This window comes from Amblyomma mixtum, chromosome 4, assembly GCF_055824585.1.
Source record: "Amblyomma mixtum isolate Tamu chromosome 4, ASM5582458v1, whole genome shotgun sequence".
Taxonomy (NCBI): Eukaryota; Metazoa; Arthropoda; class Arachnida; order Ixodida; family Ixodidae; genus Amblyomma; species Amblyomma mixtum.
In genome coordinates this window covers 95,326,810-95,354,050 of record NC_143015.1, presented here as the reverse complement: position 1 = coordinate 95,354,050, position 27,241 = coordinate 95,326,810, and the positions used below count along the sequence as shown (strand labels likewise).

The following is a 27,241-nucleotide window of genomic DNA, read 5'->3' as shown; positions in this document are numbered from 1 at the left end:
ACTAACTGCAGCAGGTGGTCCCCCTTTACCTCGTTATGGCTCAGTGTGTGGGTGTGAACATTGGGTTCCACTCGTCAGTTCACTAGGCTAAAACTAAAAAAACGAAGTGCTTTGAGCACATTCTATCGACAGAAAATTCGTTCACTTGGCTATTCGATGAATTCGCTAATTATCCCAGCGGAGAAGAAATAGAAATGCCACGCAAGCAAAAAAAAAACAACCTATTTCACACTGTTCCACGAGTTCACGATAACATGGATTTCAATAATGAACTCATGATGCCAGGCCCGTGGTTGCCTGAATCAATAGCGCTGTCTTTTTCTTCGAGAAAACGTGACAGTGAAGGCATTCAAGAACGCGGAAGAGAAAAAAGAAGCTCTGTATCACTATCACTTTCCAGTGCAAAGTCCCGTCATCGCATGTCAAGTTTACAACGAAAAGGATTTGATAACGCGTCATGCATGGTGTTTTGGGAAGCGACGTACTCCTAAAATCCTCTCCGACGATTGGTAACTGCGATAAAGGCCTCTGTAACCTGGACATACCGCCTTCGACGATGCAGTAGAGCGAGAACTCGTCCATTTCGGTGCTGCCCCGCACGCCCAGGATGCCGCAGATCTCGTCGATGATGTCCTCCACAACCGTCGTCGACTTGGTGTTGATCACGCGCTCTGTACCTCCCGGCAAACGGTAGATCTGCCTCTTGGAGTTTCGACCGGCCTGTGCGGACAACGGAGAACTTAATTCACTGCCTTTCTGTTTTGCATTTTTCAACAACCAAACACTACGTTGACTTTAAGCAGTTTCAGGAAACGCTGATTCCAATGCGAACATGGAAATAATATTCACTTACAGCACTCAGTCTTCTAACGACTGCCACTAAAAGAAAGCAGAAAGAACTCACCGATATCGCTGCAATCTCTTCGATGCTTGGTACATTCTTCCGACCACCATACTTGAATGTCTTTCTCAGATTCTGTAGGCATACCATAGCAGTACCTGCAAAGCGCAAACACGACAATGCTTACATGCTTCAGTATGCCTCAAGCATGAGAGATATTACAAATATCGGGGCTAATAAAGAATTGTGATTTCCTAAAATCAGTTCACACCAGGGAGGAATGCTTTATGCTATTTAGGAGAGTATATCAGTATTTCTTTATTCTTTGTTACCTGTGACTTTGCTGCATTGTTTCTATTGGCAGTTTTCCCCGCTATAATGCCAAATATGGCGTTATCGGCACAGTGATAAATTGGGAAATAAATGAACGAGAAGGCGGTTCAGACGACTCCCGCACTAGGAAAAAATAACCGCTTACAGCTGAAAGGGGCAACGCGGAGACAACTGCTCCTTCGTTCTGAAAAATCACAGAATGCCTTTCCCTATTATTTTTACGCAACTGAAATTCTTCAAGTCCTTGGGGGACACACTTAAAAGGAAAACGAAGTAAAATTCCTCGTTTCTGCCAGAATCATAAACAGGGTAGATCTTCTATGAGCTTTTGGAAAGCTCGGAAGCTTAAAAATAAGCAGGAAGCTTGAATATAAGGACGGAGGCGTACCGTGGTAGGCCCTCCGCTTGTCGTAGGCGGCTGCCTCGAGGAACTTGAAGAGGTACGGCTTGAGGTTCTCCGAGCAGTCAAAGTACGCGGCCACGATGGAGAACAATCTCCAGCCACGCTGGCAGCTGTCCCTGGCGGTGTGCGTGAGAGAGAAAGCATGAGAAAACGGTTAGTCTACGCGCCGCACTCATCATCATCATCAAGCATGACCTCTAGTGGCCCTCTATTGCCCTTCTCTTCCGCCTGTAACCGCTATCAAACCACACAACCCATAACTTTCTGTTTACGCAACAGATTTTCCTGTATAGTACAGCCAGACAACAGAAACTCTTGTCGTAAGAACAGGACTTCCTGTAATAGTGTGCAGTTTACTGTCGTAACGACAGGGCCAGTTATGCCGCGAAAACAGACATCTCAATACCACACAAAAATCTGTCGTAACGACACGACGGCGAATAATTCTGGCATATTTTTCGACTGGAATGGCATTCGAATACAAATAACCCTGAGAATCTCGTCTTTCTACCCGATCCTTCCTAGTGCCGCCCTGGTAATCTGAGAACAACCGTGTCCTTTGCGCGCCTCACATTGAGGGCAGGAGATTTGTATAAATCTTCAAACGCACACTGAAGGCAACAATATGCAATACTTATTTTCATTAAGAGTCGATTCTAAGGCCCTCTGTGAATTTTTCTTTGGCAGTGAAATGCGCATTTACTGCCGGGAAAAGTACATTTCCGAATGGCAGTTTTTTTCAGCCACTACAGTCAAACTGGGGAAGTCAAGACCCAAAAAGACTCCATGATTATTTCAAGGAACTTAATCCTAAACCTGGTGCAGAAGCCGCTTGAATCGAACTGAAAAAACTACGCAGTGCTAGTTGACCCAGTCGCATAAATATTCCACATTACACGTCGACGTCGCTGTTAGATCGCAGCCAGCACTAATAGAGATACGAAAAGAAATTAGGCTCACGGTTTCGAGCTTTTGTTGCTCGTCGTCTGCTTGATTATTTGGCAGTACACTTCGTCCCGCAGCGGGGGATTCTTATGGCAACTCTGAAAGCGTGAAAAAAGAGATATCGTGCTTAGTAGTGGAAGAACACCGCTTTACAAAGCGTATTTTGAAAAGCAGACAGCACTTACCACTAGTATAGAATACACACAGTCCACTTCGGACTGATTTTTGGACATGGGGTAGTCTCCCATGTACCGCATGACCGCTATGGAAAAAAAGGGCATATGATTTGAGAAAAAGCATGGGCTGCTATCGCAGAGACACCGTCTTACAGTGTCGTGCGCAAAGGCAGTTACGAGAACTTTGACATTAGCTGTTGGCATGTCAGAGTCGCAATGGGCCAATCACACAACGGAACTACTCGGTAACAAGTGCTGAAATATGAGCAAGTACTTACACAGGAAACTCTCTATGGCAAGCTTGTTCAGTTCAGGCGACTCAAGGTTCAGGAGGGACGCCTTGATGGGAGACTGAAAAAAAAAAAAAAAATTGTGCAAAGTGAAAAAAAAATCCACAATGCACGTAGTAACCAATGAGGCTAGGCCATCTCGCGCCCTCAATAAACGGCCAAGTGAAATATTGATAAATGGGTGTGGATGATTCAACGGTCATCCATAACTACCGTGCAATCTATCAAGCCTTGTAACTGCTGCGCGGCACGCAAGAAGCTAAGCGGGACCCAGCGTACCTTGGAGAACTTGATGAGCTGGGCGAGTTCCTTCCAGGTCCAGTCGGAGTCCTTGCCTTTCTTGCTGGTCTTGAGGTCCTCCAGCATCTTCAGCGACCCGCGGAACGAGCCGTTCTGGTCGCGAAGCACCTCGTACCTAAGCCAGTGAAAAGTGACGACGTGGCGGAAATAGTATCAGCGACGTCCAGAACAGTTTCAACGCTTTTCATCCCAGCTACGTTCATTCCAAGGAACGAAGCATAAGCCCACCAACTTGTTTAAAAATCCGATTTCTCTGCGGGGTGAAGGTCTAGTTTGGAGAGATACTTAGGTTTCGCCTAGGTGATTAATAGTTAAAGACACCACGGTGGAAGAGGTGACAGTGACATAGAAATCTAAATAAGGTGTACAGGAGTCTTAAGTTAACAGTCCTGTGTTTTTCTGTGTCTTTCTGAACTAAAATCCAAGCACTCTGGAGTAACGAACGTGACGACACAAAAGAGCATACTAAGTGAATAGGGTGCATAACTGTATCGAAGCAATCGAACATTCCTAGCATACTTTTAGCTTGCACATCTTTTATGGGCGCAGAGCTTCTCAAACAAAAAAAAAAACAATGCGCTTTTAGTGACCCCTAGAAAGGCCCATGGCGGTGTAGTTCAAGGACATCAGCTCAATAGCGGATACACAGGAAACGTGGTAATTTCCACGTACGCCAGAAACCCGCGCTGTTCCATACCACACACAGGCGGTAGGCGTGCTTACCTGTCCAGGCTCTCCCTGAAGTTGAACATGGCGTACTGAAGCATGCTGTGCTTGCCGTCCGCCATGTGGCTCTCAACGCCGTTGCTCTGCTCGATGCTGTGCTCGTCCAAGCCGTCGGCCTGGTCCTGTAACGTACCCCCAGGCGGAGACCATGTGCTCATTCACGTATAATCTCACTCGCACTACGCTTTACAATGCCCTTATTCCAGCCCTAGCCGTGACCTTCAACAATCCACCTGGTATCAATACCAGGTGACCGGATAGCGAGGTAGCAGCGCTGCAGTAAAATTGTTCCCGGGTACACGCATCCCATAAACTTTTGCTGCCAACTGTACGCATCGACTGTTTCAGGATTTCAGTGCAGTAATACAATATAAGAAAGCCACGGTAGCTGATTTACGTAACGCAAGGAGCAGTGGTCCCACCTGTAGCAGGGTACTGAGAAATCCACAATCTATGGCCACCGCCACAGAATTCCATGCAAAGATGCAGTGAAGGACAGAGCGTAAAACTATGCCAGGCTACCTGGGAAGGTTGCCTTTTATCCGTCCTTGTAGAGGTCGAAGAGATATCAAAGAGAACGCTCGATCTTCAGGAACCTAACGACTTAACCAAATGAGTAAGCGCAACTCTTCGCGTTTTACTAGGTACTTTTACTCTCGAAAAAATGCCCGCAACGCTTTTTTTTGGGTTCCATGCAGAACTAAAAAAAGGGGGGGGGGGGGGTGTACTTAAAGGGATACTGAAGATGAACAGAAGTTGTTCTGTATCAGCAGAATACGGCATTCTAACGACAGAGGAGGTAACTCTAATCGAAAACACAGCTTTCATAAGCTAGAAAAATACCAAGAAACGAAATTCAGGTGTCGCCACCTCCCGGGAAATTTCGCCAGTAAACTGCCTGAGTCGAAATCGAATTTCCATCGCGGATCCCAGACGCTATGCTAAACCGCCTTTCACTTCAAATTTGCGTGCAACCAGTTCTCAGTGCGAACGTCACGAGTTTGAACCGAGTGGTGGGAAAAATTTCGAACTCAATTTTCTCAGCAAGTAATTATTTTTGCTGCCGAACAAACGTTATCATACGCAGAAAAATTTTGAGAATAAATTTTCACTTTAAGCGGGAAATAAGAGTCCCTTTTCATGTTGCCGCCACCGTTAGAGTTCCCGTCCTAGAAAAGTGCGGAGAACAGGCAGGTCACGTCAATGTCATTGAAATGCTCACCTTGGCCTCAACCCAGGCCGTGCCTCCGTTGTGGGCGGGCGACTGGTCGATCGGAGAACGCATCTCCCTGACAGCAACGGCCGCAGTGGTGGGAGAAGCGGAGTGACCGTGCTGCCGCGCCGACGACAAGGGGGCGACGTACTCGCACGGGAAGAGGCCGCTGTCTCCGGTGTCCGTCACGCCGTACAGCCAGCCTGCGCACGGATGCGGACGTTCCGGGACTCGTCATACAACGATGACTCGGCACAAACACACTCTCGTAACTATCCTTGGGGCGAAAATGGTAAGAACTGGTGAAATTTCGCGAACAAAAGGACGTTTCATGATGGAGGGCCTGTATGGAGATTTCTGTAGCAGCTGACTCCCACGTCAACAAAGTATAACAATGGTCACAGAGGAACTCAGCCTCGTGCTGAAATCAGACTGCCACTTGTAGTTTGCTTTCACCAGAGAGAAAAAAAAGTAGAAGACAAGAAGCCTAACACGCCGCGAAGCTGCAACAGTTCATAACACGAGTAAAACTGACAGAACGTAGTACTAGCGAGCACAGGCGGGAGGAACCTTGAGGTTCACTTTGGTCCCTGACGGATCCCGGGCATCGCGCAAATATTCCAAAGTCCGAGAGACCACTCGATCTTAACGGGCCAAATGATGTGCAACTCGCGTCACCAGACCGCCACTGAAATAATTATGTCACCTGGGCTTCCAGGTGAACTGACACGATGGCAAACACCGCAAGAAGACACGGTGTACCAGGGACACAAGAGAAACCAAAGTGTCTATAGTGCATCTTTCCAACCCCGGTACATCGCGCCTTCCTGAGCTGATCGCCATCAAGGCAGTACGGTCTGCGCTTTCTTAAACGAAAGTTTGCAACGCCCCTAATGGTACCATAACCATCGCAGCGAACCATCATCTGCCTCGAGCGTAAGCGCGAAGACATGGATCGCGCGTATACCTTGGACGGCGAGCACGAACTGACCAAGTGCCTTCCTGGTCTGTGCGGCGGCGTTCCTGAAGACTTCGGTCAGGGCTCTGGGCCGGTTCGGGGACTGACCAGCGGCAGCGCAGAGCATTACGCCTCCATTTACTTGTCCATACGCGGATTACCACAACACTGTCCTTCTCTCGTTGACAAGAAAATAAACAATAAAAGCCACACACAGCAGGGCGGGGACACGCAACACAACCACGTCAGCGACAAGTGGCCTCGGCCGTCACTGTGCCACCGTCGCACGCGGCGAAGGAGCCCGCCTTGGCGCGCGTGCACTCCCGCTCCAGTGTCCCGGTGACGAAGCGGCCGTGACGCCGCGGGCATTGTGCCTGGTCCCTGAACCGCGTTCGCGGGTCCTCCACGGTCCGCCCGCCGTCGGGCGCACCCACCACACGCGCAGGTCAAGCCGAACGCCGCCCCGACGGCAAACACTCGTCGCGTGGCGGGGGACCACGGTGGTGGAGGCATCGCACAGACTGCGCTCTCGATGTAACTGCCACAATATTAGATTTCGTTTGTCATTAAAGGCCAGAAGGCATTACGTACAACCATGGACAAAACTTCGCGAGATGTGGTCTCACGGAAGAAATGTATGGTTTCGTTTATGTGGTTTAACGTCCCAAACCAACTCAGGCTATTGAGGACGCCGTAGTGAAGGGCTCCGGAAATTTCGACCACCTGGGGTTCTTTAACGTGCACTGACATCGCACAGTACACGGGCCTCTAGAATTTCACCTCCATCGAAATTCGACCGCCACTGCCCAGATCGAATCCGCGTCTTTCGGGTCAGCAGCCGAGCACCATAACCACTGAGCCACAGCGGCGGCTAAAGGTCAGAAGGCATTACATACAATCATGGACAAAAGTTTGCAAGATGTGGTCTCACCGAAAATATGTATGGTTCATCTGTGGTCATGCAAAGCGGGTTAATAAAATATTCGAGCACAAGCGGACAAGCCTTCTCCAGCCACGGGGAAAAAACCAGGTGACCGATAATCGCGAAAACGAATACGTTCTTTTCCACGAATCCGCATCTCGAAAAAGTTACGTCCACGACTGTAGGTATCGGTGCAAATTGGCAATGGTTTAATTTGTTTAAGTTCGTGCATAATTAAAAGACGAAGGTAAAGTAAACGATGAAACTGAAGCAAAACAGAAAATAAAAAAAGGATCGAGGAACAACAAAGCACCAAGGACCAAGGACGGCAAGAAAACGGATAGCTCAGAATTGTAAAACCTGCAAAATGAAGGTGAGATTTTCGAAAAATGTTAACTGCCGAAAGGAAATTTTAGTTGGGCGCGTTAGAATCCTTGCGCGATATCTAAAGATATATTTAAAAGAAATCGTCAATACTAAGGAGGTATCTCAACATCCGCTTCGTATTCGGGAAATGGCGGTTTTTGACTTCTCGGCGGTGAAATGCTTAAGGAAAAATGGGTTGTTCCGGTGAAGACTGAGTACACTCTGAGTAACATTTTGTTAAAGCGAAACAGAAAAGTGCTCTCTGCTGGCGCATTTCTTCTGTTCTTGTTAGCCAATGGCTGTGGAGTTCCTACCCCAGGAGGAAAAAGCGGTACCTTGGTCGAAGGTAAAAACCTGCAGTAATAAATCCTAAAGTTGAAAGTGTGACGGAATCCCGTCTGGCCGGGACGGTACATTTGAGAACAAAAGAAATGCCGACCAGTAAAAAAGTTTATTGTTAACGTTTCGGCTTCCAGCAAGGAAGCCGAACATGGCCGAAGATTATGCACATGGCTTACGTGCTGGAAGCCGAAACGTCAACAACGATCTTTTTTTACAGGTCGGCGTCAGTAATAAATCCTGCAGCCTATTGAGGCTAGCATCCCTAAAGACCGTGAGGACGGTCATCAAGCGTGAAGCTTTACCGCAAACCAGTCTGCGCAACTTCGCCCATAGACTGCTGCGGAATATCTCGAGGACGAACGCGCATGCAGCACATCATACTGTTAAGCGATATCATCCCGATATCGAACCAGACCGCGGTTTAATAGCTCGGTCCACAAAAAGAAACAAACATCTTAAGTCTCTGTTGCATCAATTGAGCAAGGCGTTATTGATGCTAAGCCACACTGTGTCACAAATCCGATAACTACCAACTGTACGAACATTACTTGTTCACGCGGCTCGGCCCTTGAAGTACACCCTTGAAATTTTTTAGCCGTATCACGCGAGCATCTATCGCTCACTTGATAAGCGCCCTATGACGGCACGAATCGACAAACTCGCCGAGAATTGCCGCATGGGCTCGAGGACCAGGCCACGGTGGCCGTCGTCTGCCAGGCTGTTCCAGGAGCTGCGCGCAGCCTCCGACCCTTTCCTTCGATCGTAATACTGCTGGCATACGCTCCGCCGATATTCAGGAGAAGCCACGTGCCGCCACGCTGCTAACAGCGTTTCTTGAACGAGCCTTGCAGTCAATCTTTCGTTTGCTTTGCTAAAAATTTCCTTAGAAAAAACTGTCAGCCCACCGCCCTCTTCGGCAGGCACTGTGCGTGCGAGGCAATTTACCCGAAATTTATACACGAGCCCTGCGCAATTTGTCCGCTGAACACTAGTTTCCATTGATTACAGATAGTAACTAAACTTGCAGCACGACTCCATCCGACGCGAATACCTCCAGTTAACGCACTCGTATTCTGAAAACTCTTCCACCGGGAAAATGAGGTTTTCAGAGTAGACGCAGTCAACTCCTCGCGAATCTCCGGCGCGGCACACACAGCACGGGCAATTTGACACACTGGCCTTATGCCATTAAGCCACCGCAATGTCCGCCAAGTGGTGGTCTCCCGCGCCCCGGTGGCCCATTGTTGCACGCAACAAGCCAACGACGGGCGATCTATGGGCGATCTATAGGCGGCGAAGCGCAGAGAGCATGCGAATCCCTCCAGGCACTGACCTTTGTCCAGTCCCGTGCAGCGTTGCCGGATGAGCCTGATGAGTTCTCCTTCGCGGAAGCTCAGCAGCGTAGACTCCGTGGTCACGTAGTCGGCCACGGCTTGCACGTACTCCGGCACTTCCTGTGACGGGCGGGATGGCAGAGCGAATGCCGACCACGCCACCAACAACCACGCCGGCACGACGGTGCCACTCGAAATGACCGCACACGCATGCGCTGTCGGACGCAACTGATGTATTTTTTTTTATGTCGGTCACGTGATTCGAAAAGACTAGTCCTACACTTTCCCTCTGTTAAGCCCTCCAGCGCAGACCCTCGACGCTGCGCACGGATGAACGGGGTGTGTGACGTCACGATTGGGTTGCTTAGCCAATAGCGAGAAACAATGGGCACGCACGCCAAGGCAGCTCGCTTAGTTCGTGTACTGGCTCGTCAACACTGAGCGTAGAAGAGAAGATGTGACGTCACGATCGGGCGGGCAAAGCAAGAGCGTTAAACACAATGGACACACGAACAGAGGGTTCGTTACCCAGCCATCTGGACTCTCTTAACGCAGCCCTTGGTGCCGGATCAAAGGCGTTTTCCCTCTCTCTTTTATCTGTCCCTCGGCTTTCTGCGCATTGCGCTTCGCGTTGTTGCTTTGCAAGATCGTGACGTGGCAACTAGCCTGCCAGTCAACACATCGCGAATTCATCAGAAACTATGGAAGGCTCCGCTTCGCCTGTGCATCAGATTACGCTGGCGTACCCAGAAGGTGTGAAGTGCCGAATTCCTTTCTTTCAGCCTCTTGGCTCTAACGTGCCGCAGCTGGAAATCGTGCCATCATTTCTCGTCGTACGCTGTTTATTTCGTGTATTACATGAGAAGCTGGGCTGGCGTAACGCTAAGCGTAGGGTCTGAAGGTCTTCGACTCGCCAATAACAAGTGACTGTAGTGGCGGGGGGTGAGGTGCTGGTAAGAGTACAAGGCATTCGTCGTGCAGTGGGCCCGCAGAGGTCTTCTTCCTGACGCCGTCAGCGGCAGAGGTACCGATGCCGTCATAATTATCAGCCTCGTTAAGTCTATTGCTGCGTACATTCAGTTCCCAATGACCTCATATACTACCTCTGTCCTCTGCCAGCCAAGACACTGTTAAAGAAATGGATGTAGGAGACCGATCAAAAGGCAGCCACAGGTCAAGCGTCAACGAGTACACAACACGCCTGCCGCTCTCTCAAACACCTCTGTGAGTTCATCATCAGGAATTCATTCAATCTACTACCTCTGTGAGTTCATCATCAGGCATTCATTCAATCTACCCACCACGGTCGCAGTTTTTATGTACATGCGTCTACTGTCATCGAGCAGTTCACACCCGTGGTATTTCCTTAAGAGGGTTTCAAATTGGGCTAGTTGGTAGTTAACATGGTCAAACATAATTGCGCTTTTGAAAAGACGGGACAAAACAGGGACGACGCACGAGAGTTTGTGTCGTCCCTGTTTTGTCGCGTCTTTTCAAAAGCGCAATTATGTATTTCCTTAAGCACGCGGCGTTCTTCGTAACGCGTCTAAGGCCACTGATATGTTACCATACTTTTTGTTCCCATATCGATAGAGAACGATACGATACATGCCGATACATAACGCTACACATAACGATACGGTATTTCAGCACTATCATCGTCGTCACTGTCAGCCTAACAGCGTCACTGCAGCACAAATACATCACCCACCCCTCACCCCTTTAACCATGTCTTGTACCAGCTGTGGCCACCTCATCCGCCCAAACTTCCTCCCACCTGCCAACCTGCCCCTCTACACCTCCTCCTATACGTTTCAACTCTCTCGGGATCCATTCGTTACCCTAAAAAACCACCGGTTATCTTTCTCTCGCGTTAATTGCCCGCTGTCCCGCCAATTCCCATTTCTTCGTCTTCATTTCGACTAGGATGTCATTAACTCGAGTTTGCTCCGTGACCCACTATACTCCCTTCCCGTCTCCTAATATTAAAATTCAGGGGGCACTTTGACTGTCTAGAGTGCGTAGGGGCGAAAGCGTTTTCCGCACCACTTTGACTGCCTCTTTTTGCACTGGTGACGTCACCACTGGATGACGGCATACATAATTAATAAATAAGTAATGACAAATTACTAATTAATTCCTAATTATTGATCAGTGACTAAATACTAATTAACTGAAAATTAATGACGCTTAAGCTTCGCGTTTAGGAGTGGAAGCGACAGCATGGAGCGCTACCAGAGTGTCCACGCAATGCCAATACCCGTTCGGCGCGATGCCTTGCCCTTTGAACGCAACGCTTTTTGAGGAAAGGAAAGGACGCAGTAATTCTCTGTCATCTCGGTGGACACCTGAACCGCACCGTACAGGAAGGGAGGAAGTAGGAGCGAAAGAGGAAAGAGGTGCCGTAATGAAGGAAATGAAAATTGTATTTGAGGAAAGGAAGAGGGAGAGAGAAAGGGGGACTGTCGGTGAGGCGATGGAGAGCGCGAGGTGGCGGCAGCGGCGGCCCTGGCTGCCTTGGCGCGCCAGCTGTCCGCCGCGTGACGTCACACGCTCCTCGCGCATGCGCAGCTTGGCCTTTCCAAAACTCCGCGAAATGTCTCAGCGACTAGCGTAGTGTTGCTTTCGCAACAAAACCTACCATTTTTCCATTCCCTAGCTCTCTGCGCTGTCCTCAACTTAATTTAAACCCTGTTCGTTAGCCTCTCAGTTTCTGCCCCATATGTGAGCACCGGCAAGACACACCTATTATATACTTTCCTCCTGAGAGACATGGGCAACTTGCCATTCATTATCTTAGAGTGTCCGCCAAGTGTATTTCACACCTCACAGTGGTTAGCGCATGGTGATCTAGCGTTCCCATTTATAATGCTTCGACCTGTACAGCATCGCCCCCTCTCTCCGCACTCTCGATGCGGAGCAGATTATCCGAATCAGTTTGGTAGCTGCGTATGTTTTTGAAACTCATGCGAAGATCACCTAAATAGCTCTCAAGGAATTAAAGCTCCTCACCTGAGTGCCCTCCATGACGAAGCGTCGCACCAGAGCCTGGATGTGGCCGGCCTGAAAAATAAGGCATCCCAGTGTTGCCTACGAAACCTGTAGTTTGCTGGAAGAAAAAACGTGGCCGCCCCCTCCATCCCTCACTCTCATCCACTGCACTCGCCTTTCCGAACGGAAAACTTTTTGCTGAAGTTGCAGTATAAAAGTAAAAAGAAACGAATGAATTTTTTTATCAAAGGACCACCAGCTCTCCCTTCTATCACCCCTTCTTAGAGTGACCCAGAAACCGCCTTTCTATCAATTTCAATGTTTTATACGACGTTCATGGGCGCTATGGAGGATTGATGGAATCCTGGAAGGAAATGAAACAAATCATAGGAAACATCGAAGACAACGGTTTGTCTCAGGGATAAATAGCGTCGTGAGTAGCGAATGCCTAAACCTCGAAGCACTGAAAGATATCAAGATTAAGAGGCTACACACCTATTCTGAGAATTAAATGGGGCTCCACGGTACGAAATGACCATTCTGAATTACACGAGCGCTCTCTGTTGCTGTTTTTTCATCTCAGCTCGAACTGCCTGCTTTCGTAGCAGGAGCAAAGAATAGACGGGAGGGGACACTTAGGCTCCGCCTTAGGGTGTGACGCGATATCCCTATCGAAAAACACAACCGAAATTTTTCTGTAGTCACAACAGACCACAGAAATTCTTGTAGTAACAAGATTTTCTGTAGCATACGGGTGTCTCCTGTCGTAACGACAGAGCCAGTTCTGTCGTAACGACAGAGCCGGTTCTGTCGTAACGACAGAGTCGGTTCTGTCGTAACGACAGAACTGGTCTGTCGTTACGACAGACCACTTGCAAACGCTACAGAAAAATCTGTCGTAACGACAGGGAAGCAAAAATTGCTGTTGTATTTTGGTACCGGGTTTGTATATTTAAACTAGGTAGCCCGAGTGATTTAACTGTCATATATGCGGAATTGGCCATTCTCGACTTAATCCATTCATAGATCGCTGGGAGTCCTCACACCACTCCTGGCGTAGCGGTGTAGTGGCTAAGCGATGGCCATCCGATGGCAGGTGCTGCCATCGGTGGGCCTTGTGCAACTCAGGTTGCTCCTCTTGGGCAACTTCTCTCGACCAACCATTAATTTAACTGCCACCTGTCACGGTGGCCAGTTTGCTCAATATCCGATGGGCAGGTTGTGATGACATCAAAGGTGATATGACCTAGGCTGCTTCCCTTTTTCCCTCACAATGCCGACATCGACAACAGCGACGCCAGATTTTCTGCACAGCAGGGCTCTTAATGTCATTGCCTTAAAAGCTCCCCGGCTTCAGATAACACTGTTTTATCTGCCCCTGAAGCATGTCCTAGCTGTGTCATGCATGTAATACTAAGCTAACAGTCGGACACACCGCTACCTCCATACTCCGTACCTTTGGCGAGTAGATGGTCATCCATCCTCCATGCCTCAGCAGAAGCTGCAGGGTACGCGGCCTGGCGGCACTCACGTCGGCGATGTCTTCGAACCTGGGACGTGACCGATGAAGATAACACACATTGCAACATATAATAATAACCCATCTCGTCGAAAACTCTATAGCCAATAACCAATAGCCAATAATCTGCCAGTTCGCAGGTCCGCGAACTAAGGTTTAGTGTACAGACACAAAATTTGCGAACCAATGATAGCATTTGTTTCATGGGCGTATAAGGCGATGTCTTCTAGCAAGTTTCAGTTGCAGGCGTTGAATAGAAGATAATTTAAAACGATTTTGAATGCTGTCCGAGGAGCCTCTCGGCATTTCATCCCGCATCCAGTGACGCCAGGTGCACTTGCCCCAATTATTCTGACGTCACCGAATTGAGCACTTGCCGGTGACGCATACGTCATCAGGTATGTGGTAGTCCAGGTCGGCCGGCCGACCGTGACGTCAAGGTGCACTTAATCGCTAGCGCCCACCGAGACCTAAACTGCCGGTACAAAATTGTTTGTGAATAATTAATCACACTGCACACCGGTGTTTTGAACTCATTTTCATGAATAATAGGCCAGGAAAGCCTCTTTCAGGGCAAGAAACTGGACACCCATAAATTTTGTGTCTGTACTCTTTTAAAGGTGAAACACATATAATGTTCCTTTCATAATTATTGTGGGTAATCAACCATCATGCGCAATCGGCAAGCGTGGGCTTAAGGCAAAACGTGTCCAATAGGGGTGCCTAAATGTCAATTTCTAAAATTGCTGCGACAATTTTCTGATTTCCACTCTAAAACGAAATTTTTACTCTACGCAAGCTCCCTATTTATTACTCATCATCATCATCCATTACCATCGGCTCTACCGCATCTCTCTCGGCTGCCTGCAGCGGCGATCACGCAGCCGATCGGAAATGAGCCCCTATCATGTCGTACGCCTCTATCGCTCAGCACTGACTAACAGACTCTGTCATTGGTTGGATCCATTTCCTAACTAGTCTACTACCCCGTCTTCCTGTCTCCCGACTTCAGGCTCTTGTTCGAATTCATTCATTGGCAGGAGGTAGACCACCCCTCTTCACTAACGCCACCAAGGGTGCAGGCAGTAGGAATGCGGCGAGTGAGACGAATGCTATGAGACCATTCTCCCGAAGGTAAGCCAGGACAAGCCAGGACAGAGTGCAATACAGTTGAAACCCGTCACAACGAAGTCGGAGAGGCCCGAACGATTGCTTCGTTATAGCCATATCTTCGTTACATCCCGTTCTGAGAGAGTTTTCAAGGGGGTTCGTCATTCTTTCGTTGTATCCATTATTTCGTTATAAACCTTCGTTATAGCCCATTTTGACATAGCTTCCAAGGGCGATCGTCATGCCTTCGTTATATCCATTAGTTCGTTATAAACCGTTTCGTTATAACGAGGCTACTACTATCCACTCAATTCTGATAGGTGTCCGGTGTCTCAAGCCGTTCCGTCGCTATCAGCTGGACTTCCCCTTCATTTCAACCACGCCTACGCCTTAGCACTCTCATAAAGGTGGTTGCGAAGTGCGTCTCACCGGACGGTCTCGAGTACGCGGAGCTGTCCAGGTGGGTCCCGCTTGACGAGCCTGAGTCCCGAGTGTGCCACTGCCACCATGTGCACGTCTGGCAGCTGTCGGCCTCCGGAGGCCGGGAACATGCGGCTGAAGTAGAGGGGCAGGTCGCGCGCCGCCTCCACCACGCTGCGCTGGGCCTGCACGGGGGCGCGAACGCGGCTCTCCGGCGCCGGGCCCACGCCCAGGGAGTCTGTACACGCAGGGTAACGATGAAAAGAAGGAAGCAATAACAACAAGCTATTTATAATAAAAATAATAATGACTAAGCTTACATGATCATAAGGTGTAGGCGAAGCGAGGAAAAAGGATATGCAACAATCTTGAGTATGTAACTGAACTGCAAACGTTCGCTTCTTTTTGACGCTTCCCATTTGCCGCCACTAGAGCAAAACTGTGCGCCGTATTGCATTTTATTCATTTTCTTCACAATACGTTACCTTCATATTAGCTTAACGCAATCTACAAGCGACAGTCTTAGAGGCGCAGGCTTGGCGCGCAAATTCACCTTCATGGTGGTACAGGGTATAGCCGGCCTGGCCTTCGCTGCCCGTATCATCCGTGATTCTATCGTGATTTACAGCTGTGATTTACATTGAAGGCGAACTCGTTTAATATGCGGAGAATCAACGCGACCGAATTCCAGTCACTCTGCGAGAACGGCACACAGGTGAAGGCATGCCACTGCAAAGGCGAACCAGCTTATTAACTTTTCAACTAACTGCAGGGCGCGTCCTTACCGCAAAGTGACCGCAGCCTGGCCGCTTCGTCTTCGCGCAGTCTGATGCAGGCCGGTGCGAAGGCGTCGGCCACCACCTGACAGAAGACCAGGTGCAGTGCCTGGGGCTCCTGCAGCTGCTCACCAGGCTGGAACACCTGCAGAGTGACGGAAGAGGCGCTGGTCACGTGGGGTACTGTGCGTTGTCTGCCGTAACTTATCAGCAAGACCATTCTAATCCGATGGAACAGCGTCTGCATGGACCCGATATCAACTAGTCACGATCATAGAAGAGCCGACCATCCAGACAGGCAGTAAGGACATGTAGAAGTGTCTTCCGTGATCGAGCCGCGCCGCCACGGTCTCGGAGGCGCGACGCCGCACATACAGGTCTGAATTCTATCATGGTACTCCGGCTCGCGTGCTCCCGGTCGGACTGATCAATTGAGTCAGCTCACACGCTGCAAGCCGGCCGACCCGACAAGCTCCGCCCATCATTCTGCTCGATCCGTTGGGCAATACGACAGTATGCTTTCTTGCAGAATATTTTACAGCGCAACGGGACGGCACAGACAAAGCGAAGACACAGGGCAGTGCGGGCCCCATAGAGAGAGAAACTGAAAAGGGAACGGCTTCAAGACAGCTTGGCTTCTGAAGGCCCACAACATGACATCACACCCGCTCGAGTTCTTCTTTCTTCTTTTTATTACACAGAAAAGCTGTTATCGGGAGCTTAACCTTGATGTCCTTAGATAAGCAGAGTACACCGGCGCCCATAATCGAGGATGACCGCACGCCGCACCCGAAGACAGCGCGTGCAGGGTATGGTCACATGTGACCTGTCCTTCGACGGCCCCGTAGAAGATAGTGGAGCGTCGCAGCTATCGCTTTCTGCTGAGCCGTGTCACAGAACACTGGCCATGTTGAGCCATTAGCACATCCGTTTGTGATTTTTTTCCCCCATGCGCTCTTGCATGCAACTGAACTGCCCTTGAAGGTGAATGGGTGAGACGTCCACACACCTCCTTGCGTATCCTGATCCTCCACTCGACCTTGGTGTAGGTGATGTACGGGGCGTTGCTGGGCGGGTACAGGCGAGTCTTGAGGTTGTCCCTAGCCCGCACCACGGGCGCCGGGGGCGGGGCCTCATCCACTGGCTGGAGGAACTCGGCGCAGTCTTCGACTGTGCGAAGGAAATATGCGGTGCAGCAAAACACCCGTGCTTTCAACGCTGCGTTTTCAAGCCTAGACTGTTGCAATGCACAATTTTATTGATTCCAACGCTGAGTGAAATGTTTTCGATAAAGGGGGGAGGGGGAGGATAATCGAGCCGTAAACATCACTATCTAATCACTACCTTTCTCTCCTAGCATCAAGCATTATCTGGAAACACCAAAAAAAATGTGCATAGTTGATGTGCAATTTTTCAGCAAAGAAGCGATGTCATCACCATTTACTAAGGCAAATAATGAAAGCAGTGAATAAATGCCAGGATCAAATCAATTATGCATAATTTTTTTAAATCTCTTCATGGCTGGTTCAAATGTGGTGGAATAAGGCACAACGATGTGGGCGAGGTCATCGCCAGACACTGATTAGTTCAAGAACTCGGACCGACAGAGGAGTTGCACAATGTTGGCATAGCATTTTTCAGCACAGTACACAACCTGAGTAACTGCACTAGTGGAGTTATGCACCGCGATCTCTCTGATTCTTTCTCTTTTTTTTACAACTTCACCTCTTATAGCCAGACCTCTCTGCGATCTGGTGGTCATCGTTCGCATGAAATGCCGTCGTCCCAATCGCGAGACTGGTGGGTAATGTGGCGCATTAACTGTCAGCCAGTCATGGACCCCTTGACTCCATTAAACCTCTCACACACGACCAAGATCCCCTTCAACATGCCATGCCCCAAGGCCCTTTTTCAAAATATCACAACTTCGTAGAAGAAAGTTTAGGTTAGAATTTTTCTCCCCTTTCTGACAATAAACACGATATGGACCCCTCATTGTATTTAAAGAAGTTATCCGCTAAACAAGCTCAACGTCACAACCCTAGTATTTCTCTGACCCCAAATTTCCTAAAAGAGACATTTATAAGCATCCGTTTTTTTCCCACGCACAGTAACAGGTTGGAATCAGATAACCACCCATGAGGCCTAGGCAACTACAGCTATCAGTGCTTTTGGCAATGTGGCCTTCAATGAGATCTGACTCACTTGTATGCCCCCCCCCCCAAATCTGCATGGACTTCACTTGGCTTCCGCAGTATTTAATTAGTTCAACCTCATTAGAACGAAGTCGAAGGGGCCCGGCGATTACTTCGTTACAGCCGTAGCTTCGTTATAGCCCGAGATGAGCAAGCTTCCAAGCGGAATCGTCATTCTTTCGTTATATCCATTATTTCATTTTAAACCGTTTCCTTATAACGAGTTTCGACTATATAGCAATTTTTTTAAAAGCGTGATTCACGCCCGCGGTATACCAAGGCAGAAGCACTCACACTCGATGGCCTCGGCCTTGCTGCTGCCCATGCCCTCCAGGAGCTTCTCCGGGTGCAGGGCGACCGGATGCCGCGGTTCCCGGTGCCGGGGCACCACCGGTGTCGTGGGCAGGCACACACTGCTGGACGCGGCAATGGACGACCGCTCAGACTGGCCCGAACCGCCCCGCGAGAGCTGCTGCTGCTGCTGAAGAAGGAGTGCCTGCTGATGCTGAAGCAGTAGCGCCTGCTGCTGGAGCAGCTGTTGCTGATGCTGAGGCGGAGGCGGCGGAGGGCCCAGCCCGGCACGGTCAGAAGCCCGGGGGGGTCTCGAGGACGCCATGTCCCTCATCGGTGCCTGTTGAACGGGTGTCCATATATATGTATGGCAGAACGTCCGCGCTAATTAACAAAAGAAAACTTTTAAAGCGAAAGCTTTACTACTTGCACTTTCAGCCTTTGCCGTGGCGCGGCGGTGCCATCATTGACCTTTAGTTGACCTCTGTGTGACGTCATGTGTGACATCACGCCGAAGAGAAGGGCGCCGTCGCAAACCGCGGCGGTGCCACCACCGGCGCCTAACTCCTGCACTCTCCGCTAGGAGCGCGATTGTGGCGTTACGCTGAAGAGATTAGGCTCGACTCACGTCGCTAGAAAGCAGTAGCTGTGCCAACCACTCGCGCCGTCTATGTGCGACGGCGGTGCACATGAACGGCGGCCTGACTGGACTGGATTGTACTGGACTGGAATGGATTGGATTGGATTAGATTACATTACATTAGATTGCATTGGATTACATTGGATTGGACTGGATTATATAACAGATGCATCGCCACAAGTCTAACCACAAGCACCACCACCAGCTACACTACCAGCTGAACCATGGCGTACGTACAGATATTGCTTTCGCAATTACCGGGCTTAACCAAGCTAAGCCACAGCGAATTTTTTTATCCCACATCGTGTCTGAATGAACAGGTAGTACATAAAGAGGTAGTAAGCACAACAGTCTTTGAAAAACAACTTTGCGCTTAACAGGACGAAAACAGAGGAAGAACATAGACGACACACAAGGCACATGTTCGTGTATGTTCTCCCCCTGTCTTCGTCAGTTAAGTGCACAGTTGTTTTTCAAAGATCCTGAACCAACTATCTCGTCAAAACGTGTTACTCGAGCACAACAGTTAAGGCTGAAAAATCTGTGGGAAACGCAGATCCTTTCATAGTGAAAGAAAAAGTTAAGAAGACCACTCGAGACACGCTTTCAACTTTCAATATTCGGGACAACAGGAGGAAAAAAGACAAACGACAAATGCTTAGTGATGGCTATGGAAACAAAAATAGTGAAGCTTGTACATGAAAATTGAAAGCTAGCCCACAGGCTTCCTTGAAGTTCACTGCTATGGAGAAAATTCACGAGCCCTTAAATGCGTTATGGATACATTCCAGTTGTTACCATAGTATTGCCTAGGTTTAAATGGATAGGGTAGAAAATTAAGTACGGAGGTTATGGGGAAGACCACCCATTATAAAGAAGTAACTGTACTTTTCAGAACGAGGACTTCGTCCAGACAATCCAGACACAGAACTTCAATGAAACTGAGGTGCACAGAACAGGAATCTGAACTCGTCTTTTTGCCGCAGGAACTCGATCTACATGTTCCGAGCATTCTTAGAAACTTCAACTTATTGCCCTGTGCGGCCGATTTCCCTAATTAAATCGAATTAACGTCCGGCTCCCGCCTTTTTTTTAATTCTCCCCGTACGGTGGGCGGAGTCGACCAAAGCGTGGAGTGCCTTCCAGCCAGCTTCGTGGAGGCTTTGCTTTTGCTTTATTTTGTTTTTTAGGTTTCCGTGAATAAATAGTTTCCTTCGCAGATAATGTAGCCGCAAAACAAGCCCGCAGAAATAAAAATACGCGCGGACTATTTGCTTCTACGGATTACTACGTATTACTCCGCCGATGGCAGAGCGGCAAGCCGCCACGGGGCTGGGTGAAAGGCACTCCACGCTTTGGTCGACTCTGCCCACCGTACGGGGAGAATTAAAAAAAAAGGCGGGAGCCGGACGTTAATTCGATTTAATTAGGGAAATCGGCCGCACAGGGCAATGAGTCGAAGTTTCTAAGAATGATCGGAACGTGTAGATCGAGTTACCGCAGCAAAAAGACGAGTTCAGATTCCTCTTCAGTGCATCTTTAAAGAATAGAAGCATTACAGTTGACTGTATGTCCGGCATCTCGGCCTTGTAGGTTTTATTCTTGGCGTGGACGCATTACTAGTTATTGTGTTTGACTAACCTCAGTGAAGGTTCTCGTTTCATTAAGACAGCCGAAGAATAAGGGACACGAACCTGCGACCTCCTCTCCATCTTCTGTATCTTGGCCTTGACCAGGTTGTCCAGCCGGAAGGAGTGGGCCTCGGAGGCGGCATCCTGAAAGCCCAGCTGCCTCTCCAGGGCCAACTTCCGCTCCTCGCGTAGTTTCCGGTTGTCCCCACCGGGCACGGGTGGCGTGGTGGGCGTCGGCGCCACGGGCAGTTCGTCCTCGTGCCGGCGCCGGCTGGACGCCCGGGACCGCACGCTGTGGTCCATGGTGAGCTGCTCCAGCTTGGCCTTCATCTCGGAGCTGATGCGGAGCTTGCCCACGCTGCCCGGACGGGTCTCGCCTTCGAAGGCCCGGATGATGGGCTCCTCGTCGCCGCCCCGGGTCCGAACCGAATCCGACTGGTCAGAAGCGAAGAATGGACGCAAATGCACGATAGTCTTGCGCGGTTCCACAAAAAAAGATTCACAGGAACACTTTACTAAATCACAGCCGCTTACTAAATCACGGCCGCTTACTAAATCACGGCCGCTTACTACAAGAAGCTTGCTGTTTATGTCAGAAACCTTATGAAAGGAAACTGGCAGACTTTTGAGAGCACATATTTAATTGCACAAACAGCATACAGTCTTAGGCACCCTCAATACCATGCATCCAAATCCCGTACAAACTATGGGTTCCAAAAACTAACTCAAATAATTCCTCATACATTAAACATGTATCCATACTTAATAGATCTGTCACTACAAAATATGTCCGAGGTCAGATTTAGGAAAACTGTTCATGAATATTTTTGTTATAGCTAGTTGTGGTGTGTTTTTACCTCATCAGTTCTGTCTTTGTTATGTTTTGCTCTTAGTTTTGTTATGCTTAGCACTATGCATGGCTGATCTTTGTTTCGTTGTCAATATATCCGCTGCTTTTCTAGTTTCTGTTGCTTATGGAAATTTTGTACCATTGCCAAGTGCCACTTTGTTTCTTTGGGGGGAGGGCAGGCCTCTGTCAGGCGCTACTAGGCGCCTTTAGCTTGCTCTCTCTTGTTTGCAGTCTCTGTACTGGCCAAACGAAACCAATAAATGAAATGAAATGAAATGAAATGAAATGAAATGAAATGTGCTGGCAACGCGACAGCATTAGCATCTGCTGGTGTTTTTTACCGGCGGAAGTTTGGTTTAGGTTTGGTTTATTGTGGTTTAACGTCCCAAAGCGACTCAGGCTATGAGGGACGCCGTAGTGGAGGGCTCCGGAAATTTCGACCACCTGGGGTTCTTTAACGTGCACTGACATCGCACAGTACACGGGCCTCTAGAATTTCAACTCCATCGAAATTCGGCCGCCGCGGTGGGGATCGAACCCGCGTCTTTCGGGTCAGCAGCCGAGCGCCGTAGCCACTGAGCCACCGCGGCGGGGCTTGCCAGCGGAAGTGACATCATTTGCCATCTCGTGAAGTCACTTCCCTTAGCCGACGGGAATGCATCCGTCCTCATTTCCAACATTTTTGGGCAAAAATTCTAAATACTGGAAAACTTTAAGGTACTGTTATGGAAATACTGAAAGTATAGTCCATTATTGCGATGTATAGCAAAATCTTCCTTTTAAATTTTTAAACTTTTAAATTTTTTCTCCTACCGTCTGCGGTTAGTTCGAAAAAAGGCGGGAGCCGGGACGTTTATTCGATTTAAATTAGAAAGATCGCTCGCACAGGACAATAATCCGAAGTTTCTAAGAATGCTCGGAACGTGTAAATCGAGTTACCGCGGTAAAAAGACGAGTTCATGTTCTTCTTTAGTGCCCCTTTAAGTATTTGACGTAGACGAGTGATTTCGTTGACTGCTTCTAATAACTCGTTACCGAAAGCCACCCTTTCCCCGACACACTGCTGAATGCAAGCTTAATTTAGTCACCAGGAGGCCGGAAATTGCCGAGTTATAGTCTGCTTAGGGATTTTTTTCTTTTTTCAATCTCGCACCATGAGTACTTCCTTTGTACAAAGCGTGAGCAGCGGAGAGATCGTGTCTGATCGCCTGCCACCCGTCTCCATCTGATATATACCCTTACCTCTTCACAAGTACTACTGCTGACATGCGGTTTCTCCAAACATCTTTCAGATATTTAGATATGCCTCCTTCATGCCAACAAAACCATATACCGCCATCGCAATGGAGCTCGTGCCTACCTTTGGCGATCCGGCTTCGGTGCCACCGGCCTCCATGTCCTGTATCTCGGGGAAATCCACGAGGTCCTCATCTTCGTCGTCTTCCAGGTCATCCAGGTCGTCGAGGTCGTCGCTGCTCGAGTCGTCCTGCAGCCCCGCGGCGCGCCGCTCCTCGCGTTCTTGGCGCCTCAGCCGCTTGAACTCGAGAAATGAGGTGGGCTGGCCGGGCAGGCAGTTGCCGGACTCGTCGCGCGGCGGCGGCCATCGCCACTTGCCGATGCGCACCGTCTTGGCGCGGCCGTACACGTCTGCGGAACCGATTCCGTGCGTGGTTGTGAGTGACGCGGTGAAAACCTCGCTACAGCGAAGGTTAACATACAACGAAATCACCGTAAGTCCTTTGTAAGTCATTTTAAGTTTTGGTTTGGTTTATTGGGGTTTAACGTCCCCCAATACCGTGTACTGTGTGACATCGCACAGTACACGGTCCTCTAGAATTTCGCCTCCACTGAAATTCCACCGCCGCGGCCGGGATCGAACCCGCGTCTTTCGGGTCAGCAGCCGAGGGCCGTAACCACTGAGCCACCGCGGCGGGTATCTTTTAAGTCTTGATTTGGTTTATTGGGGTTTAATGTTCCAAAGCAACTAAGGCTATGAGGGACGCCGCAGTGAAGGGCTCCGGAAATTTCGACCACCTGGGGTTCTTTAGCGTGCACTGACATCGCACAGTACACGGGCCTCTAGAATTTTGCTTTCATCGAAATTCGGCCGCCGAGGCAGGGACCGAACCCGCGTCTTTCGGGTCGGCAGCCGAGGGCCGTAACCACTGAGCCACCGCGGCGGGGCCTCCTTTTAAGTTTGGCCCCACACATATGAGGCCGCAAAGAAATAATGCAGCCAACATCATAACCATCAAAAGCTGAAGAAAAAAATTATAGCTTGGACTAATTAATTCAAGAAGTTGAAGAAAAAGCGAGAAAAGAATCGAGTAATACGTGGCGTATTTACGGCAAGACAGGCCCAGGCTGCAACTTATCGCGTCCAACTTCAAAGTTTTTATACGAAGTGCTATTCTCGTAGGAAGAGACTAGGCAAGGAACAAGTAAATAAGGAACTTTCAGTTTTAATCTCACAATATTTACCGGCAAAAGAAAGTTGACCTCCGTTATGAAGGTACTAACTGTGAAGAGTGCTAGTAATGTATGGTTCAGATGATTGAGCAACCACTCGCAATCCTTAATCTAATCATGAGGTTTCGAAATTCGTGCCACTCTTACCTTTCCGATCGCAGCAGTGCAGTCTGCTAAAAGCTGTAGTATTATGCGCGGCGCCAGTTTCAGAGCAGTAGGTCGTAGAAACGTTTTTTTTTCTATTACCACACTCGGCCCCGTTACCATAACTAATTCGTGATGACCAGCTCAGTGCTTGCAGCCTTCCTGTTTTCACACCGACCATTAAGCATAATGGGCTGAAATTAAAACCAGGCACGGACGACTCATTACAGCCCTAAGAATTTTTCTTCTGTGCCCCATAGTAGAGTACTTTTTTTTTAACTAGCACCAGTTTACGAGATGAAGACAGAGAGAGATGAGGCACACAAGACAATCGCTGGGTTCTGTGCGCCAACGATTGTCCTATGTGCCTCATCTCAATCTTCGTCTCGTAGTCTGGTACTAACTTCAGATGAATCATGATTTACCCATCTTTCTGCCTTATTTCAAACACTTTTAGCATTTGCCCAAGCCCGAATTCTCGGAGGAGCTAGAACGAGAGATCCTCTAGCCCTTCAAGAGATTTGCACAGTTGGCGGGCGATGCATAACGAGTCACACAGCACGGTCCGAAACAAAACTCGTGTGACTCTACACTTTTGACAAGGCTTTGTCAACGAGCATACTACTGGCTACTACTGACCCGTTATAGAGCGACTGCTTCGGTGAAGCGGTGGTCCCGGGTTCGAACCCCGGACCAGGACGAATTTTTCTTTAACTGCGAAGTGTCTGAGAAAGCTGTATAACTTTCCACTGTAGCCGTATGGCTGCGCTTGGGTGGATGCCAATGAGTAATTACTCCCTTATTACAAATCTCCACCTTGGGGGATTCCCCTAAACATTTGACCAACACTCACCCTGGTACTTGGCCATGGTGGTGGGCGACATAGGCGGTGGGGGTGGCGGCGGTGGTGGAGGCGGCGGAGGCGGTGGAGCGGCCGAGGACGTCCCGCCGGCGGCTCCGCCGTCCGCCTTGAAGCGCAGCTCGCTAAGCACGCTGCCAAACGCGTCCCTCGGCGAAGCCCGGGTCGGCCCGGCTGTCACAGCGGCCGCCATTGCAGGGGCTGGAGGAGGCGCGGCGACCGCGGCCGGAGCCAAGAGGCGTTGCTGAGCGGCCGCCGGGTCCATGGTGGGGATGGAGAGCGACAGCGGAGTGAGGCCCGGAATCGGAGACAGCAGCTGCTGCTGCTGGTCGGCTCCTGTGGCGGCGCGGGCCAGTAGACCGCCGCCCCCGGCGCTGGAGACGGCGGTGTTCGGAGGTGGAGACGCCGCTGGTACCTGCGGGATGGAGGATGCACGGATGAAGCTAGGGTAACGGCGCCTGGCTGCATGTCGTTGAACTGAGGCGAACTTTTGATGCATATGTCCACTTATTTTTCCTTCTACGTTGCTCGCAGAGGCATCTTCCCTATGTAGGCGCACTGTCAGCTGAGACATCGCGAAACCTAGCACAAGAGGTCTAGACTGATCCACACGCACGCAGTAGACTGTGCCTAGCGGGTAGTTGCGCTTCTTTCTCCCTCCCCTTTTGTTGCCATTTTATCCTTCCTCTCACGACGCGCTTCAGGTGTCAACGCATAGTGAGACAGATGCCTCCCCCTCCCCTACCCCCCTTACCACGCAGCGTCCCGCAACTCGAGTATTCAATGGCCCTGAGAGGATGACGTAAGTTTTCGTTACGTTAAAGGGCAACTCCGGCGATTTTTCAGCCATTTTAAGTTAATGGATGTTTTGTGTTCGTAGGAACCTCCTGTAATGTGTACGATACAAGGTTTTCAAAAGCAACCCCAAAATAATTTTTAAACAGCAAAAAACGCAAAACTCGAAACCGGAACCGCAAAACCGAAACCGGAGAGGTGCCTTCGTGCGGTATTGACTGTGACGTCACTAGCGGGTTCGCCGCGCTGCGAAGTTCGGAGCCGCGCTGTCGACACGGCTGAAGCGCGGAGAACAGCTTTTCCTAGACCAGCGAGTCTTTAGAAGACGACTCATTCGACGATTTCGGACTCTACGAGTCGCCTTTCAGGTATGATCCACCGCCGCGCGAGCTAGCCGAGTCACACCACAGGCCGCGTCACCTGCAGCATGGAGACGGTCTGAACTCGGAGAAGTATTTGAGTCATTTCTCGTGCATGCATTTGTGACACAGTCGTCAGGACAAAAGTTAATGTGATGCTCCCGCTGATAGCTGTTCGTGTGGCGAGTGCCGGCCGACCCAGCCTGATGAAAGAATCTGCTGCCGACACGTTGCCGCGGTGCACAACGTGGTTACAGGGGAATGCATAACCAAAAGTCCTCTCTTTGCGAAGCTTTGTCTCGACGGCGAGCTTTTGGAAGTGAATTCACGCCAGCTACAGTCCTACGATCCAACATACTTTAAGCGCGCTCTCCGTGGTCCGCTTCCTCTTCACGGCCGCGCTTCGTTCAGCTGGCCGCTGCGATGGGCGGTAGTACTCGAATAACGTTGGCACAGAATCTGCCTTCAAGCCCCGGTTGAACGAAACCTTAGCGAGTCCAAAGCTCCCTCTCTGAGGTACACGCTGTCTTCATAGCAATCTGGCGCGAAATGTTCCGAGCACAAGCGGGAATGCTTCCTCGGAGACCAGTTGACACGCCGGACAGCTCTCACCCAATTGTCGCGAAGGTTCTTATCGCTACGAAACCTATGGTAGATCCCGCCCGTTGTCACAGATGAAAAATTTGTGCAGTCCACACCACATCAGAAGTTGCCGTGACCCATCACTCTGGCGTACACATATATGACATCAGGCACGTTGAGATGGCGCGAAATTGCACAGGTGGTCGAAATAATTCCAGAGACCTGCACTACAGCACCTCTTTCTTCCTTTCTTCTTTCACTCCTCCCTTACGTCCCGGTTCGGGTGTCCGTTACTGCGTCATTTACAATCAATTTTCAGTTTTCCCCTGCACTGCCAACGCCAGCGCGCGCCCGACTAGCTTGACACGCCGCCTCGCCGGCCCCGCCAGTGACGTCACAGTACAGGGTGGCCTGTAGAAGTTGCTCGGTCAATGGGTGCCGCTCAGGTCGAGGAGCGCTTG

At 49.8% G+C, this 27,241-nt stretch overlaps 1 protein-coding gene across 2 annotated transcripts in view; it reads right to left on the bottom strand.

Moving 5' to 3' along the window:
* Positions 1–27,241, bottom strand: part of Myo10A (unconventional myosin 10A) — a 142,575-nt gene that overhangs the window by 12,164 nt on the left and 103,170 nt on the right. For both annotated transcript variants that reach the window (XM_089587152.1, XM_089587153.1), the window contains exons 29-47: positions 25,039–25,459; positions 22,933–23,219; positions 20,786–21,157; positions 18,455–18,791; positions 16,975–17,135; positions 15,975–16,110; positions 15,199–15,427; positions 13,597–13,690; positions 12,162–12,212; positions 9,149–9,269; positions 5,237–5,430; positions 4,012–4,136; positions 3,268–3,403; positions 2,977–3,049; positions 2,708–2,784; positions 2,538–2,620; positions 1,563–1,693; positions 905–999; positions 546–720 (exon numbers count right to left, since the gene is read on the bottom strand). In XM_089587152.1, coding sequence (XP_089443278.1) covers positions 546–720; positions 905–999; positions 1,563–1,693; positions 2,538–2,620; positions 2,708–2,784; positions 2,977–3,049; positions 3,268–3,403; positions 4,012–4,136; positions 5,237–5,430; positions 9,149–9,269; positions 12,162–12,212; positions 13,597–13,690; positions 15,199–15,427; positions 15,975–16,110; positions 16,975–17,135; positions 18,455–18,791; positions 20,786–21,157; positions 22,933–23,219; positions 25,039–25,459 — 3,298 coding nt within the window. The remainder of the gene's footprint in view (positions 1–545; positions 721–904; positions 1,000–1,562; positions 1,694–2,537; positions 2,621–2,707; positions 2,785–2,976; positions 3,050–3,267; positions 3,404–4,011; positions 4,137–5,236; positions 5,431–9,148; positions 9,270–12,161; positions 12,213–13,596; positions 13,691–15,198; positions 15,428–15,974; positions 16,111–16,974; positions 17,136–18,454; positions 18,792–20,785; positions 21,158–22,932; positions 23,220–25,038; positions 25,460–27,241) is intronic.